The 18,307-nt window shown below is 43.4% G+C and overlaps 1 protein-coding gene across 1 annotated transcript; it reads left to right on the forward strand.

Annotated features, from left to right (window-relative positions):
• Nucleotides 1-259: 259 nt before the first annotated feature.
• Nucleotides 260-12,401, forward strand: LOC139411594 (polymerase (DNA directed), eta). Its single transcript, XM_071158157.1, has 11 exons — nt 260-320; nt 529-696; nt 1,092-1,226; nt 1,338-1,570; nt 5,264-5,430; nt 5,639-5,742; nt 5,952-6,071; nt 8,578-8,701; nt 8,862-8,927; nt 10,581-10,753; nt 10,954-12,401. Exons 2-11 carry the CDS (start codon nt 560-562, stop codon nt 12,062-12,064), a joined length of 2,370 nt encoding a protein of 789 aa, XP_071014258.1. The 5' UTR covers nt 260-320; nt 529-559; the 3' UTR covers nt 12,065-12,401.
• The last annotated feature ends 5,906 nt before the right edge of the window (nt 12,402-18,307 follow it).

Below are 18,307 nucleotides of genomic sequence, written 5' to 3' on the forward strand. Positions count from 1 at the left end.
GTGGGATGACGAGATTTTACAGCAGAAGAGTTACAGGGTGTGTTGAATGATAGTGTCCCGTTCTCCCAGGCTGTCATCCTGGTGTAGGATCGGGTCAAAATAGTGGAATGGGGTCGTGGGTTTTAATGAGTGTAGGGTTAGTTGGCAGGGTACTTTTTTCCTTTCCCCTTTTCCATTTTTGTGTCACAAAGTATAATGAGTTCATGCTCCAGTCCAGTTGGTGGCGGTAATGCACAAATAATATTGGATGCCAACCGCCATTAAACCCCACCGAAGAAGATTATTCGGGGAGCGGCATAGTTACATTATGTAGCATTAATGTAATGTAACGTTATCTAATTTGTTTCCTTCGCTATTTAGCTACAGTAATATCTTAACGTTGTGTGTTTCAAGTTTCATATTTTACATTTAGCAATCTAGATAGCTATTAGATAGGCTAACTAACTAACTTATATCCAATGTAGGTCGGTAGCTTTATCTAGCTAGCTAACATGCATTCTACCATAACAATTCGTTTTTAACTTCCAGTGCTGTCCAGTCGTTCCGCATCTTTTCTGGAATGGATTATGGGAAGGAGAGGGTTGTGGCGTTGGTGGATATGGACTGTTTCTACGTGCAAGTGGAACAGAGGCTGAACCCAGCGCTGAAAAACACACCGTGTGTGGTCGCACAGTACAAGACATGGAAGGGAGGCGGGTGAGTCACCGACACAGAGTCTCCTTCCCAAGGCCAATGGGATTGAGAGCGGCGTAGCTAGCATGCACACATCAATCCAGAATAAAAACATGTAGACCTAGGGGCAATGGGACAGTGGGAGTGACTCGTAGGTGTTTCGCCCTTACCCCATGTTTCTTAGTTGTATGGGTCAGGCTGGCTAAGGTTTAACTTCAGTGTCCATTATAATGTAATGGAGACAGTCAGTGGAGTTAAACATTAGTTCAGGCTGGTCCTGATTTGTGATGCATACCTACATCGCCTGGTTCTCAGCTCTGCAAAACGTTTGTCTCTCCCATACATTACCGTTTTTTTGTTGCATGGACTGTTCAGAATATCATAGTCAAGTCATGTTCTCACACTTTATCTTTACCCAGTATCATAGCTGTGAGTTATGAGGCCAGGGCCCATGGTGTCACCAGGAACATGTGGGCAGACGATGCCAAGAAACTGTGCCCAGATCTCCAGGTTGCAAGGGTCAGAGAGTCACATGGGAAGGCAGACCTCACCCAGTACGTGTCCATTATACAATATTTTAAATGACTTCGGTGACTAAGTGAATCCCCAGGAACCCCTTCGGAAAGCCTGCAGTGCTAACCAGCTAACTGTCACCCCCTGTGTAGTTACCGGGAGGCGAGTGTACAGGTGTTTGAGGTGATGTCACGCTTCGCTGTGCTCGAGAGGGCCAGTATTGACGAGGCCTACATGGACCTGACTGCTGCGATACAGCAGAGATTGAAAAGCATGACTGACCTGCAGGTAGACCCTCAGCTCCTGAAGACCAGCCACGTCCAGGGCTACCCACTGGCTCCTCTTGACCAGGAAGAAGCAGCACAGGACACCACAACTGATAAAGGTGGGTTTTAAACCGCGGTTAGTTTACCCCAAGAACTCTAAATGAGTGTTGAGTTTTAGCATTTCAGAAAATATTTAGGCCTATCTCTTTTAGTGCTGTGTTCTCATTTTATATATGCGATATCTTGATATCCTGTATCTGTCCACATCCCTGGGTTTCTAATCAAATATCCTGTATCTGTCCACATCCCTGGGTTTCTAATCAAATATCCTGTATCTGTCCACATCCCTGGGTTTCTAATCAAATATCCTGTATCTGTCCACATCCCTGGGTTTCTAATCAAATATCCTGTATCTGTCCACATCCCTGGGTTTCTAATGAAAGACCATGTCAGTGCAGACTTTCAAATAAAACATGTCAGTTTCATTTTATCGGTTGCGTATACATATTTAGCAGATGTTCCTAACTCCAACAGTGCAGTAATACCCAACGATACATATACCCCCCCACACACACACACACACACATATACACACACACACATACACACACACACACACACACACACACACACACACACACACACACACACAAAAGGGATTAAGAAATATTAGAACGAGCAATGTCAGAGTTCAGAATATAAATATACACTGAGTGTACAAAATACTGCTTTTTCCATGACAGATAGACCAGGTGAATCCAGGCGAAAACTATTGACCTTTATTGAGGTCAATTTGGAGGTGAAAGAAACGCACACCTGTTTAGGCGAGGTGCGGGCTAGCAGAGTAGAACACTTGAAAAAGAAAAGGAGAGCTGCACACTCTAGGAGCTCAGATGCAACAATTTAATAACCAACGTTTCGACAGACATCATGGTATAATAACAGACACTGCGGGTCACTAGTTTGTATTAACTGGGTGGTTTGAGCACTGAATGCTGATTGGCTGAAAGCTGTGGTATATCAGACCGTATACCACGGGTATGACAGAACATTTACTTTTACTGTTCAAATTACATTTGTAACCAGTTTATAATAGCAATAAGGCACCTCGGGGGTTTGTGTTATATGGCCAATATACCACGGCTAAGGGCTGTATCAAGGCATTCCACGTTGCGTCGTGCGTTAGAACAGCCCTTAGCCGTGTTATATTGGCCATATACCACACCCCCTCGGGCCTTATTGCTTAAATATAGTGTCAAACGACACACAGGTCTCTGTAATCATGGCTGGGTGTGGCTTGATTTCATTGGTTAATTTGCAGATATAAATACAACATATAAAAAGCATAGATGGGAAGGGAGGGTGACCGTTTTCGATGCCGATATAATGAAGGGACGAAATAGTGGTTCGCTTCCAAAAAGTTGGCCGCAACTGGGTACGTCGAGTTTTTGCACCAAATGGTTCTGCGATGCTCCGGGATTCATACTTTTAATTTGCATTTTACCCACATAATTTGGTTACCACAAGGACAAGTTATAAGATAAATAACTGCCTTAGTGGAGCACGTAATAACACCTTTTAATTGGGATCTGTTTCCCAGTTTGAAGGATCTACATTTGTACATGCCTTTGCATTGAGTGCAGCCATTACACTTGTAGTTTCCATCCAGTAGAGGTGCAAATGGATGTTGTGCGGGGCAATTTTGGGGTGGTAAATCAGAGTTTACCCATTGATCTCTAAGATTTCTGCCCCACGAGAATACTACCAAGGGAGGGTCCGAAAACACATTACCGATACTGTCATCAGATCTTAGAATGTGCCAATGTTTGTGAACAATTCCTTTAATTTGTTCAGAGCAATTTGAATAGTGCGTAGTAAGAACGCAATAATGATTATTTTTGCGAGACTGTCCTTGAAAGAGATCATGTCTTGATTTGTTTTGGATTGGATTGTCTCAATGGCAGTATTTGACCATTTTTGTACCCCCTTTGCTTGAATTTTATCTCAGCCATATGTTATTTTGATTCAACAGAATTGGCTGTAGGGCAAATTGTTTTTCAAGGGAAGCGGGTGACAGCTATCAGCCCTCATCAACTGTCACGATCAGTAGGTTTCCTGTAAAAATCCGTGTATACTACATTATCCTCACACAAAATCAAAAGATCAAGGAAACTGATTTGACGTGTCTCAGATTGCATAGTAAATCTCAGGTGCTCAGAACAAGAGTTAAGAAAAGCCTGGAGCTGTTTTGCATCACCCCTCCATTGAACAAAAATATCATCTATGTACCGTTTCCAAATAATAATGTTAGGCAAGGAAACATTTGAGAGGATTGAGAATTGACTGTTTCTCCATGTAACCCACGTACAAATTAGCATAGTTAGGGGATCCCATAGCAGTATCCTTCATCTGGATAAAGAAATCCTTTAGAAACATTAAATAGTTGTTGTGTGTGTACTATTTCACCCAATGTTATACTGCATGAATGCACTGGAAGGTTGTTCATTAGGGTCACGTTGCAGAAGAAAATGTTCCATAGCTTCAATACCGCCCTCGTGTGGAATATTCGTGTATAACGACTCGACATCAGAAGTCATTTACAAAGTATTCTCAGGGAGAGGATCAAGAGATTCAATGATAGAGATCATACTGCTGGTGTCCTTTACAAAGGAGGGGAGCTGTTCTGTGAGTGGTCTGATAAAAAAAAAGTTGATAAAGGGGCCGTAAACTGTATCAATGTCTGCTACAATAGGGCACCCAGCAGGTTTTGTAACATTCTTGTGTAATTTTGGCAAAGTATAGAAAGTGGCAATTTTAGGGAGTTGAATAGCCAAAAAGTTCTTATTTTTTGGTGATTAGACCAGAACTTAACCCATCTAGGACAGTAAAGATGGTGTTCTGACATTGGGAAGTGAGGTCACTTCTGAGTTTCTTGGATAAGGTGTTGTCAAGCAGTTGTCTGACACTCATTTACATAAACTGTCCTATCCATGATTACTACCGACCCACCCTTATCAGCAGGGCGGGTAAGGACTGACGTACCAGACTAAGTCAAGCAACGCTTGTTTTTCATCCTTACGTAAATTATGGAAAGAGATGTACTTGTTCTTAAAAGAGATTCCCAACATCTTTTTCAACGAGTCTGCAGTATGTCTCAATAGAGCGATTGCGGTTGGCTGGAGGTACAAAATAACTCTTACTTCTAGAAGGAGTCGGAGTGTGTGCAGGTGAGGTCACCTGTTAAATCCACTTCAATCAGTGTAGGTGAAGCGGAGGAGACAAGTTAATAAAGGAGTTTTAAGCCTTGAGACAATTGAGACATGGATTGTGTATGTTTGCCATTTCAGCGAATTAATTGGCAACACAGAATCTTTAAGTGCCTTTGAGCGGGGTATGGCAGTATAGGCCAGGTGCACTGGTTTGTGTCAAGAACTGCAACCCTGCTGGGTTTTTCATGCTGAACAGTTTCCCGTGTGTATCAAGAATGGTCCTCCACCCAAAGGACACCCAGCCTTGGAGTCAACATGGGCCAGCATTCCTGCTTTCGACTCCTTGTCGAGTCCATGCCCTGACCAATTGAGGATGTTCTGAGGACAAAAGGGGTTGCAACTCAATATTAGGAAGGTGTTCTTAATATTTTGTACACTCAGTGTATATGATGGTGTATATAGACATTATGGGCAGTATATGAATAGAAAAGGGGTGTACAACAGTAGTTATATAGGATAGGCCTTGACTAGAATAAAGTATAGACATATGAAGTGGGTAAAACGGTATGTTAACATGGTGCTCCTCTCCATGTTTTTCCCCAGAAGAGCGAAGGTCCAGTGGCCTGCAGCAGTGGCTGTCCTCTGTGTCAGGGGGCTCTGGCTGTGCAGAGCTGCAGTTGGCTCTGGGGGCTGTGATCGTTGAGGAGATGAGGGCTGCAGTGGAGCAGCACACAGGTTACCGCTGCTCGGCAGGGATATCCCACAACAAGGTCAGTACTCTCTTCCCCTCTCAACACAACCAGTGTGTTCTACCTCTTTCTGTCAAAAGTTCTACTAGCTTTCTTTACTTGTGTCCTTTCTGTCATGATCACTGAATCCTGGCAGAACACAACTGGTCGTAGCAACATGGTGGAAACTTGGCCAGTCCTTTCAGCTGTCAGTTCCAGGCCAGTCTGTTTATTTATCATGTCTCCTCAGGTGCTGGCTAAACTAGCCTGTGGTCTGAACAAACCCAACCGCCAGACACTCCTGCCATTAGGCTCTGTTCCAGAGCTCTTCAACTCACTTCCCATTGGCAAAATGTGAGTGTACTGCTAGTTAAAACTAACCGTGTGCTGTAACTGAGAGAAAATTAAGAGAATTGACACAATTACACATATCCGTCAATAAACGCAACATACAATACGATCTTTCCTGGACTACAGGACCATCAGACTATGCAGATGAATACAGAATCAACTTTACAGACTCAGAGATAGACTGATGTTGTTCCTGTTGTTCCTCTCTCCAGCCGAAACCTGGGGGGTAAGCTGGGGGCGTCCATCACAGAGACCCTGGAGGTAGAGAACATGGGGGAACTAACCCGCTTCTCTCAGGCCCAGCTGGGACAGCACTTTGGAGACAAGACTGGGTAAACAACACACACTTCCTTCATATCATGAAGTATATAAACCACTCTTCCTCAATGAACCACACTTATGTAATACTGTGGATAATTTTAAGTTATTAGCTAAAATTGTAATATTGCAATCTGGTGTTGTAAAAGTAACTATCCTCTTAAAGATGTTATACTATTTGGTGCCAGTGGTGGCTAATGTACAGTGCCTTCGGAAAGTATTCAGACCCCTTGACTTTTCAACATTTTGTTATGATACAGCCTTATTCTAAAATGTATTAAATCATTTTTTTTCATCAATCTACACACAATACCCCATAATGACAAAGCAAAAACAGTGTTAGACATTTTTGCTCATTTATAAAAAACTGAAACATTATATTTCCATAAGTATTCTGACCCTTTACTCTATGCTTTGTTGAATCAAATCACATTTTATTGGTCACGTGAACATGGTTAGCATGTTGTATGCTTGTGCTTCTAGTTCCGACAGTGCAGTAATATCTAACAAGTAATCTAACAATTTCACAACTATTACCTTATACACACAAGTGGAAAGAGATGAATAAGAATATGTACATATAAATATATGGATGAGCAATGGCCGTGCGGCATAGGCAAGATTATTAATGATTAAAGTGGCTAGAGATTTGAGTCTATGTCGGCAGCAGCCACTCAATATTAGTGATGGCTGTTTAACAGTCTAATGGCCTTGAGATAGAAGCTGTTTTTCAGTCTCTCTCGGTCCCAGCTTTGATGCATCTGTACTGAACTCGCCTTCTGCATGATAGCGGGGTGAACAGGCAGTGGCGCGGGTGGTTGTTGTCCTTGATGATCTTTTTGGTCTTAGTGTGACATCGGCTGATGTAGGTGTCCTGGAGGGCAGGTAGTTTGCCCCCGGTGATGCGTTGTGCAGACCTCACTACCCTCTGGAGAGCCTTGCGGTTGTGGGTGGAGCAGTTGCCGTACCAGGCTGTGATATAGCCCGACAGGATACTCTCATTTGTGAATCTGTAAAGGTTTGTGAGTGTTTGTGAGTGTTTTTGACTCGTGAGGTTGAAGAGGCGCTGTTGCGCCTTCTTCACCACTCTGTCTGTGTGGGTGGACCATTTCAGAAGTGCCTTTGGCAGTGATTACAGCATCAATTATTGGGTATGACACGACAAGCTTGGCACACCTGTATTTGGGGAGTTTCTGTATTCTTCTCTGCAGAGTCTCTCAAGTTCTGTCAGGTTGGATTGGGACTGTTGCCGCACAGCTATTTTCAGGTCTCTCCAGAGATGTTCAATCAGGTTCAAGTCCGGGCTCTGGCTGGGCCAATCAAGGACATTCAGTGACTTGTCCCAAAGCCACTCTTGCGTTATCTTGGGGTTGTTGCTTAGGGTTGTTGTTCTGTTGGAAGGTGAACCTTCGCCCGAGTCTGAGGACCTGAGCGCTCTGGAGTAGGTTTTCATCAAGGATATCTCTCTACTTTGCTCCATTCATCTTTGCCTCGATCCTGACTCATCTCCCAGTCCCTGTCGCTGAAAAACATCCCCACCGCATGATGCTGCCACTACCATGCTTCACCGTAGGGATGTATTCAGACCCTTTGCTATACAGGTTTCCTCCAGACGTGATGCTTGGCATTCAGGCCAAAGAGTTCAATCTTGGTTTCATCAGACCAGAGAATCTTGTTTCTAATGGTCTGAGAGTCTTTAGGTGCCTTTTGGCAAACTCCAAGCAGGCTGTTATTGTGCCTTTTACTGAGGAGTGGCTTCCATCTGGCCACTCTACCATAACGGCCTGATTTGATGGAGTGTTGCAGAGATGTTTGTCCTTCTGGAAGGTTCTCCCATCTCCACAGAATAACTCTAGAGCTCTGTCAGTGACCATCAGGTTCTTGGTCACCTCCCTGACCAAGCCCCTTTTCCGATTGCTCAGTTTGGCTGGGCGGCCAGCTTTAGGAAGAGTCTTGGTGGTTCCAAACTTATTCCATTTAAGAATGATGGAGGCCACTGTGTTCTTGGGGACCTTCAATGCTGCAGAAATGTTTTGGTACCCTTCCCCAGATCTGTGCCTCGGCATAATCCTGTCTCGGAGCTCTACGGACAATTCCTTTGGCCTCATGGCTTGATTTTTGCTCTAACATGCACTGTCAACTGTGGGACCTTATATAGACAAGTGTGTGCCTTTCCAAATCATGCCCAATCAATTGAATTGACCACAGGTGGACTCCAAGCAAGTTGTAGAAACATCTCAAGGATGATCAATGGAAACAGGATGCACCTAAGCAAAGGGTTCCAATTTCATAGCAAAGGGTCTGAATACTTACATAAATTAGATGTCTTTTTATTCTAAAAACCTGTTTTCGCTTTGTCATTATGGGGTATTGTGTGTAGATTGCTCAGGATGTTTTTTTTTTAAATCCATTCTAGAATTAGGCTGTAATGTAACACTGTGTAAAAAGTCAAGTGGTCTGAATACTTTCCGAAGGCACTGTAGTTCCCATATTGATATAAATAAATATTGCTCTCTTCAGTCAGTGGCTGTATGACCTGTGTCGGGGGATTGACTTTGACGCAGTGAAGCCCAGACAACTCCCTAAATCCATCGGCTGCAGCAAGAACTTCCCTGGGAAGACATCTCTCACTACCAGAGAGCGGGTACTTGGCTATATTCATGCCCTCTCTCCATCTGTTCTTCTGCCTGCCTCTGGCCATAATCTATTGAGATGCACCAATCTCCCATTTTGATTCCTCTTGAGCTCTGTTCCTTCTATGTCTGTTGATGTCTGAATAAAATACTCTTGTCTTATCTCTGCAGGTGCAGCACTGGCTCTATCAGCTGGCTCTGGAGCTGGAGGAGAGACTGACCAAGGACAGAGAGCTGGTGAGGGACTTCATCTCACCATCCTCTGTTTGTCTCATCCCTCCCTGTCTGGTCACACCCTCATGAGACTGAGGGACGGAAGGATAATCTACAGTTGAAGTTGAAAGTTTACATACACCTTAGCCAAATACATTTAAACTCAGTTTTTCACAATTCCTGGCATTTAGTAGTAAAAATGCCCTGTCTTAGGTCAGTTAGGATCACCACTTTTATTTTAAGAATGTGAAATTTCAGAATAATAGTGGAGTGATTTATTTCCGCTTTTATTTCTTTCATCACTTTCCCAGTGGGTCAGAAGTTTACATACACTCAATTAGTATTTGCTATCATTGCCTTCAAATTGTTTAACTTGGGTCAAATGTTTTGGGTAGCCTTCCACAAGCTTCCCACAATAAGTTGGGTGAATTTTGGCCCATTCCTCCTGATAGAGCTCATGTAGCTGAGTCAGGTTTGTAGGCCTCCTTGCTCACGCATGCTTTTTCAGTTCTGCACACACATTTTCTACAGGATTGAGGTCAGGGCTTTGTGATGGCCACTCCAATTCCTTGACTTTGTTGTCCTTAAGCCATTTTGCCACAACTTTGGAAGTATGCTTGGAGTCATTGTCCATTTGGAAGACCCATTTGCGACCGAGCTTTAACTTTCTGACTGATGTCTTGAGATGTTGCTTCAATATATCCACATAATTTTCCTTCCTCATGAAGCCATCTATTTTGTGAAGTGCACCAGTCCCTCCTGCTGCAAAGCACCCCCACAACATGTTGCTGCCACCTCCGTGCTTCACGTTTGGAATGGTGTTCTTCGGCTTGCAGGCCTCCCCCTTTTTCCTCCAAACATAACGTTGGTCATTATGGCCAAACAGTACTATTTTTGTTTCATCAGACCAGAGGACATTTCTCCAAAAAGTTTTGGATCTTTGTCCACATGTCCTTTGTCACAAGGTCCTTTGCTGTTGTTCAGGGATTGATTTGCACTTTTAATCCCAAAGTACGTTCATCTCTAGGGGACAGAACGCGTCTCCTTCCTGAGCGGTATGATGGCTGTGTGGTCCCATGGTGTTTATACTTGCATACTATTGTTAGTACAGATGAACGTGGTACCTTCAGACGTTTGGAAATTGCTCCCAATGATGAACCAGAGTTGTGGAGGTCTACATTTATTTTTCTGAGGTCTTGGCTGATTTCTGTAGATTTTCCCATGATGTAAAGCAAAGAGACACTGAGTTTGAAGGTAGGCCTTGAAATACATCCACAGGTACACCTCCAATTTACTCAAAAGTAAATTAGCCTATCAGAAGCTTCTAAAGCCATGACATGACTTTCTGTAATTTTCCAAGCTGCTTAAAGGCACAGTCAACTTAGTGTATGTAAACTTCTGACCCACTGGAATAGTGATGCAGTGAATTATAAGTTAAATAATCTGTCTGTTACCAATTGTTGGTAAAATTACTTGGCATGCACAAAGTACATGTCCTAACCGACTTTCCAAAACTAGTTTGTTAGCAATACATTTGTGGAGAGGTTGACAAACGAGTTTTAATGACTCCAACCTAAGTGTATGTAAACTTACGACTTCAACTGTACCTCCCCACCTGCATGCCTGTCACTCCTCTCCATTCCATTTCTGTCACTCATTCTCTCTCCCTCTGTGTAGAATGGTCGTGTGGCTAAGCAGTTGACTGTGGGTGTAAGGCAGTTGGGTGATAAAAGGCCCAGCAGTTTCTCTCGGTGCTGCTCGTTGGCACGCTACGACGCCACCAAGATCTCCTCGGATAGCTTCGCAATCCTCAAGAGTCTCAACACAGCAGGGAACCATCAGGCAGCATGGCAAGTTGCACAAATTAAGTCTGCCGTGACATTAACTATATATGCAACCAACTCTAGAGAGCATGACAAATATAACACCATTATTTGGAACACAACTATAGCCACCCTGAAATCTTAATCTTCAGAGACGTTGATTTCCCATGGCTGTCTGTTTTCGAATGTATGCTTCTCACTTTCTCTTTCTGTATCTTTCTATCCAGGACTCCTCCCCTCACCCTGCTCCACATTTCGGCCAGTAAATTTAGTGATTCACCCTCTGCCGGGGCCGGAGGAATCGCCAGCTTCCTGTCCAGTGATGTCACTTCCACCCAGGCCTCCACTCAGTCTTGCTCTGGTTCAAAGAAGGACTCCACCCCCAAGAGACCCGGCGCCATCCAGTCCTTCTTCCAAAGATCTGCAGAGAAACAGAAGAAGGAGGAAGAGGGAGAGGAAGAAGATAATGATAGGGGCTATGGAACCTTTGTCCCGCCTTCCTCTTTTCCTGTGTCTTTCTCTGTTTTAGAGAGGAGTGTGTCTGAGAATGAAACAACAACCTCAACTGTCTCTAGTACGTCTTGTCACTCTTCTTCTGTTGTCAGTTCATCAGCCAGCCCCCATACTGGCATCACTTCCTTCTTTCAGAGGAAGACACTTGGGAGAAACCAGCAGCCCGTAACCGCAGCCTCACACAGCGACAGTCTCGCAACAGGCAGAACAAGATGTTCCACAGTAGGATATGATACAATAGGGAGTGTCCAACTTTTAACAGACACAGTTGGGTGTGAAATAGCAGGAAGTTACACAGCTCCGGAAGCTGAAATATGTGACGAGCAGACTGCGAACGTAAAAGGGAAACACACTAAACACACTCAACTCACTAGTTCTAACCAAGCAGAGGACCAATCTCTGGGGTCTGGGGAGGGAACTTGTACTCTATCAGAGGAAAAACAGTCTGTGGGGTCAGACTTGCCCTACGATCCCCCTTCTGACCCGCCTCAGTGCCTGGCCAGTGTGGCCAAAGAGGACCTGCTGACCTGTGAGTGCTGTGGCCAGGATGTGCTGGCCTGGGAGATGCCTGAACATAATGATTACCACTTTGCCTTGGACCTACAGAACTCTTTCTCCTCTACAAGCACAACCACCAACACCTCTCTTCATTCCTCCTCTCTCTCCTCTGTTTCAACTGCCTCCCGCCCCCCTCTCAGGGCAGGCGCCCTTCAGTTGTCCCGGGGGAAGACGCGGGCCAGGGGCCAGTCAACACCTCAGCCTAAACGGCCCCGCTCCCAAGGTGGTAGTACTGGTACGCTGGACTCCTTCTTCAAGAGGAGCTGAGGACAAAGTGGAGGAAAAGAAGAGACGGACCATGAAAGGAGGTAGAGAATCCACTGTGCTGGACTGGTTACTTTTGCTGATGCTATTTAAACTGACCAACAATATTCTAAACTCACTGCCAAAACAATTTATGCGATTGTATGGTGAGATGCTGTTTAATTGTAATGGCAATTGTACAGAATAAATATTTTTACCTATAGAAAATTAACATATTTTATGATAGTTCTACAGATATTGGTAAACCCATACTTTCCTGGAGGTCCTCTTTCAAGGGATATGTTGTCTGGAGAAGCTTGTATATTTCTGTGATCATGTTTCCATTAAACATTGAAAATAGTGCTTGTGTTGTGGGCCTTTTTTATCAACCATGTGAAATGTGTTTTTGCCACTAGATGGTAGCATCACACATGACGAGCGCACGCAAAGTTTAGGCACTCAGTTTAATGCGCATTCAGCTTAGATACAGTATTTGTGTTCAAGGAAATTGTTTGCTTAGTTTTACCAATGCAAATCTAAGAGAAGGCAAACATGCAAAATGCCCCCATGTGCTATTGGGCTTTTGCTGTGATAACATTAAAAGGTCAGCCAACAGACATTTGGCCCACCTTGTGAATAAACTAATGAGTCAGTGTAATCAGTAGAAACAGAGGCCTATTTTGCAGAAACTGGGCTGTAGTGTGACTATCTCCACAGCGGTTGAACACATGCTCGTACTGAAGTGGTATTTTTTTAACTATTCCATATCAGATTATTTTCCTTATAGTTTCAAACAAAAGAGAAGATAAGTGGAAACCTCATGTTGGGTTTACTTCCAGGTCATGGCGGAGTTAGGCTGGTGTGAGAGCTACAAGGAGGCCCTAAACGTATGACAATGATCTGGGAATTAACAGAATATAACTACTTTCATTTTGTGGATTTAACAATATAATTATGTGGATTTAACAATATAATTTAACAATGTAACACTGGAATGACAATTTCAATAAGATCTTAATACTGAGGTTCAATCGTAATGTCTGTTTTGTTATCTTTGACCTCAGTCCAGTCGTGGTTGCCTCTATGATGAGTTGCATTGCACCATTTCTGGGTGTCACATGCTTTTGTGTACATTCTCTCTACGTGAGGAAACAAGTGATCTCCCTTTCATAAAAGTGGTGTTTCAGTCTGACTCACAGTTTCCAGTGTCTTGCATCAGCTGAGTAATAGAAAGGGAGGAGGCTAACAAAGGGGAGGAGTGAGAACTTCATGGACCCATTTATTACAGCTTTTCACCAGGACACCCTTCAGGTTAACAGCCTAACTATACCATTGAGGTGTAGAATCTATAGAAAACACAGACAAAAGTTAATGTAACAACTTTTTATGTGTACCATAATATACAAACTGGATCTATACATAAATATGTGGTACTCCACCCCACACAGACCAGCGCAAACTGGAAACATGCCTCACAAGTCCTTAACTGGCAGCTTCATTAAATAGTACCAGCAAAATACCAGTCTCAACGTCAAATGTGAAGAGGCGACTCCGGGATGCTGGCCTTCTAGGCAGAGTTACTCTGTGCAGTGGCTGTGTTCTTTTGCCCATCTTAATCTTTTATTTTTATTGGCCAGTCTAAGATATGGCTTTTTCTTTGCAAATCTGGCTAGAAAGCCAACATCCCGGAGTCGCCTCTTCACTGTTAATGTTGAGACTGGTGTTTTGCTGGTACTATTTAATGAAGCTGCCAGTTGAGGACTTGTGAGGCGTCTGTTGTTCAAACTAGACACTAATGTACTTGTCCTCTTGCTCAGTTGTGCACTGGGGCCTCCCACTCTTCTTTCTATTCTGGTTAGGGCCAGTTCGCTCTGTTCTGTAAAAGGGAGTAGTACACAGTGTACGAGATATTCAGTTTCTTGGCAATTTCTCGCATGGTATTCCATTTCTCAGAGCAAGAGTAGACTGATGAGTTTCAGATGAAAGTTATTTGTTTCTGGCCATTTTGAGCCTGTAATCAAACCCACAAATGCTGATGCACCAGATACCCAACTAGTCTAAAGAAGGACCGTTTTATTGCTTCTTTAATCAGGACAACAGTTTTCATCTGTGCTAACATAATTGCAAAAAGTTTTTCTAATGATCAATTAGCCTTTTAAAATTCTGAACTTGGATTAGCTAACACAACGTGCCATTGGAAAACAGGAGTGATGGTTGCTGATAATGGGCCTCTGTACAGCTATGCAGATATTCCATAAAAAAATCAGCAATTTCCAGCTACAATAGTCATTTACAACATTAACAATATCTACACTGTAATTCTGATCAATTTTATGTTATTTTAATGGACAAAAAATGTGTTTTTCTTTCAAAAACAAGGACATTTCTAAGTGACCCCAAACTTTTGAAGGGTAGTGTATGTTTGAGTGAGAGGCGAGTGTGTGTAAGCACTTCACTCAGAGGTGTGAATCAACTGTGTTTAAGGTGACTGCTGCTTTACACTCATTTCCATAGTCACTATTGGATAGATCTCTGTGCCTTTTGTAACCAGGTCTTCCTTACACCTCAACCTCACCGTGGTGACTGTTGCTAGGTGAACAGGTGACACAGGAGACAAAATATACTTCCCTCATCAGTATCGAGAAAAGCAAAAGGAAACAATCGAAATAGCAGTTCTTGAAAAGGCTTAAGAAAAGGTTTGGTGACAACAAGGCTTTGGAAAAACAAAGTAAAAGACAGAAGTTGAGGGAAAAGTCAGTTCTTTGCTGAGATGACAGGAGAGGGGCTTTGGAAGAAGCAGGAAGGCTGAAGACGACAGGAGAAAGAGACGGAACCCTCTCCTCCGATGTTCTAGATCCTGGGATCTAGCTGGGACGGCTGTAGTTCTCCTGTTCCACTGGGCGGTTCTGCATTCTAGGCCTCGTCCTCCTCCTCACTCTGTGAGGGCTGTGACTGGGAGACAGGCTGCAGCTTGGTGACCTGGCCGATGCCTTTGGCGGCTCCCTCTCTGAACAGCAGCTTGGCCCCCACCTTCAGGTACTCTGGGTGCTTAATGAACTTAAAACACACCACTGCCTTCTCACCTGTCCTCAGCTCCTCCTGTGGTACACAGATAGATGGATTAGTAGTTTCATGGAAGACTTGTATTAGTTTCATAGAAGAAGACTTGTATAGAATACTACCACTGTATGTTAACACTTCACAACTATTCATTCTACACATCCTTCAAACTAGTGTTGACACGATACCAGATATATTTAAGTGTGTTAACTTTTGTGCAGCGTGAGAGGGGAGCTAACATAATACATCCCAGACTCCCAGTGCAGGCTAGCAATGAGTAAGGGGGAGCAGGCAAGGTTCACGCTATAATAAGGGGTAGGGGACGTTGATAGACATGCTTGATCCGTGAAGTACCTAAAGTATAAACAAATATAGTACCAAACGTTTTTTCATGTTCTAGTATCGAAAAAGTACCGAAGTTTCAGTATACCGTGCAACACTACTTCATAAAAATGTCTGTCTGTGACTGCAGGGTTTACCCAGACAGAGAGGATCGTGGTATGGTGGAGGACTGACCTTGCCATGCACAGCCTTCACAAATCAAATCAAATGTTATTGGTGACATACACATGATTAGCAGATGTTAATGTGAGTGTAGCGAAATGCTTGCGCTTCTAGTTCCGACAGTGCAGTAATATCTAACAAGTTATCTAACAATTCCACAACAACTATCTTATACACACGAATCTAAACAGATGGAATAAGAATATGTACATATAAATATATGGATGAGCGATGACCGAGAGGCATAGGCAAGATGCATTAGATTATATAAAATACAGTACATACATATGAGATGAGTAGTGTAAGATATGTAAAAAAATATTAAAGTGGCATTATTTAAAGTGACATTGTTTAAAGTGACTAGTGATAATTTATTAAATTAGCCAATGAATGTAGGCAGCAGCCTCTCTGTGTTAGTGATGGCTGTTTAACAGTCTGATGGCCTTGAGATAGAAGCTGTTTTTCAGTGTCTTGGTCCCAGCTTTGATATACCTGTACTGACTTCGCCTTCTGGATGTTAGCAGGGTGAACAGCAGGGTGGTTGTTGTTGTCCTTGGTGATCTTTTTGGCCTTCCTGTGACATTGGGTGCTGTAGGTGTCCTGGAGGGCAAGTAGTTTGCCCCCAGTGATGCGTTGTGCAGACCGCACCACTCTCTAGCGAGCCTTGCGGTTGAGGGCGGCCCAGTTTCCTTAACAGGCCAACAGGATGCTCTTAAAACATCTTAGGGATCCCTTCACCCCTATTCCCGCTCGGATCCCGTTAACGGGATTGATTTGACAACATCCAGTGAAATTGCAGCACGCCAAATTCAAAAACAGAAATACTCATAATAAGAATTCATTAAACATACAAGTGTTATACATCAAAATACATTTTATCTTCTTGTTAATCCAGCCACAGTGTCAGATTTCAAAAACTCTTTACGGCGAAAGCAGACCATGCGATAATCTGAGGACAGCACCACGCATACAAACACATGAAAATCAGATTTCAACCAGGCAGGTGCTACACAAAAATCAGAAATATTAAAAGGGGATTACCATAGAAATCTAATGGAAAACACATTGAGCTCAAAAACATGTTTCCCTGGATGAATTGTGCTCGGGATTTCGCCTGCCAAATCAGTTCTTTTATACTTACAGATTATTTAAACCGTTTTAGAAACTTCAGAGTGTTTTCTATCCAAATCTACAAATAATATGCATATCCTATTTTCTGGGCCTGAGTTGCAGGCAGTTTACTTTGGGCACACTTTTCATCTGGACGTGAAAATACTGCCCCCTAGCCAAAAGAGGTTTTAATGGTGCATCTGTAAAAGTTTGTGAGGGTTTAAGGTGACAAGCCAAATTTCTTCAGCCTCCTGGGGTTGAAGGGGCGCTGTTGCGCCTTCTTCACCACACTGTCTTTGTGAGTGGACAATTTCAGTGTGTCCATGATGTTTATGCAGAGGACCTTAAAACTTTCCACCTTCTCCACTGATGTCCCGTCGATGTGGATAGGGGGGTGCTCCCTCTGCTGTTTCCTGTAGGCTGTCTCATCGTTGTTGGTAATCAAGCCGAATACTGTTGTGTCGTCTGCAAACTTTATGTTTGAGTTGGAGGCGTGCTTGGCCACGCAGTGATTTATACTTTAACTTTTGATACTTAAGTGTATTTTAGCAATTACATTTATTTTGATACTTAAGGATATTTAAAACCAAATACTTTTAGACTTTTACTCAAGTAGTATTTTACTGGCTGACTTTCACTTTTACTTGATTAACCTTCTATTAAGGTATCTATACTTTTACTCAAGCATGACAATTGGGTACTTTTTCCACCACTGTCATTTGTATATGTGTCACTCTCTTTCCTTATCTTTCTATACAGGACTCCTCCCCTCACCCTGCTCCACATTTCAGCCAGTAAATTGAATGATGCACCCTCTGCCGGGGCCGGGGGAATCGCCGGCTTCCTGTCCAGTGATGTCAATTCCAACCAGGCCCCCACTTAGTCACGCTCTGGTTCAAAGAAGGACTCCACCTCCAAGGGATCCGGCACCATCCAGTCCTTCTTCTGAAGAGCTACAGAGAAAGGGAGGAAGAGGAGGGAGATTAAGAAAATGATAGGGACTGTGGAACCTTTCTCCCGCCTTCCTCTTTTCCTGTGTCTTTCTCTGTAGAGAGGTGTGTGTCTGAGAATGAAACCCCAACCTCAACTGTATCTAGTACATCTTGTCACTCTTCTTCTGTAGAAAGCTTATCAGCCAGCCACCATACTGGCATCTTCTCCATCTTTCAGGAAGACTCGAGAGAAACCAGCAGCCCGTACCCTTAGCCTCATACAACAGCCGCCTTGCAACGGGCAGGACAAGATGTTAAACAGCGGGATATGATACAATTGGAAGTGTCCGAATAGAACAACTTTCTTTCAGTTGAATTATTCCCATACACTAGAACGACAATTTCAATGGGGTCTTAATACTGAGGTTTAATCTTAATGTCTTGTTTTAACTGTTGACATCAGACAGGTCACAACAGGTCTTTGACCTCAGTTCAGTCCTGGTTGCCTCTATGATGAGTGGCATTGCACCAGTCGTGAGTAATCAGGTGATCATCCCTTTCATAACACAGTGGTGTTTCAGTCTGTCTCTCAGTTTCTTGTGTCTTGCATCAGCTGAGTAATAGAAAGGGAGGAGGCTAACAAAGGGGAGGAGAGAGAACT

Source organism: Oncorhynchus clarkii, chromosome 1 (assembly GCF_045791955.1).
Source record: "Oncorhynchus clarkii lewisi isolate Uvic-CL-2024 chromosome 1, UVic_Ocla_1.0, whole genome shotgun sequence".
Lineage (NCBI taxonomy): Eukaryota > Metazoa > Chordata > Actinopteri > Salmoniformes > Salmonidae > Oncorhynchus > Oncorhynchus clarkii.

Bases quoted from the DNA above. Each gene is read 5' to 3' on its own strand.
- LOC139411594 (XM_071158157.1), top strand. From the start codon at position 560: ATGGATTATGGGAAGGAGAGGGTTGTGGCGTTGGTGGATATGGACTGT. The intron at 1,227-1,337 runs GTACGTGTCCAT...CCCCCTGTGTAG, and splicing joins GGGAAGGCAGACCTCACCCA to TTACCGGGAGGCGAGTGTAC. The intron at 6,072-8,577 runs GTAAACAACACA...TGCTCTCTTCAG, and splicing joins CACTTTGGAGACAAGACTGG to TCAGTGGCTGTATGACCTGT.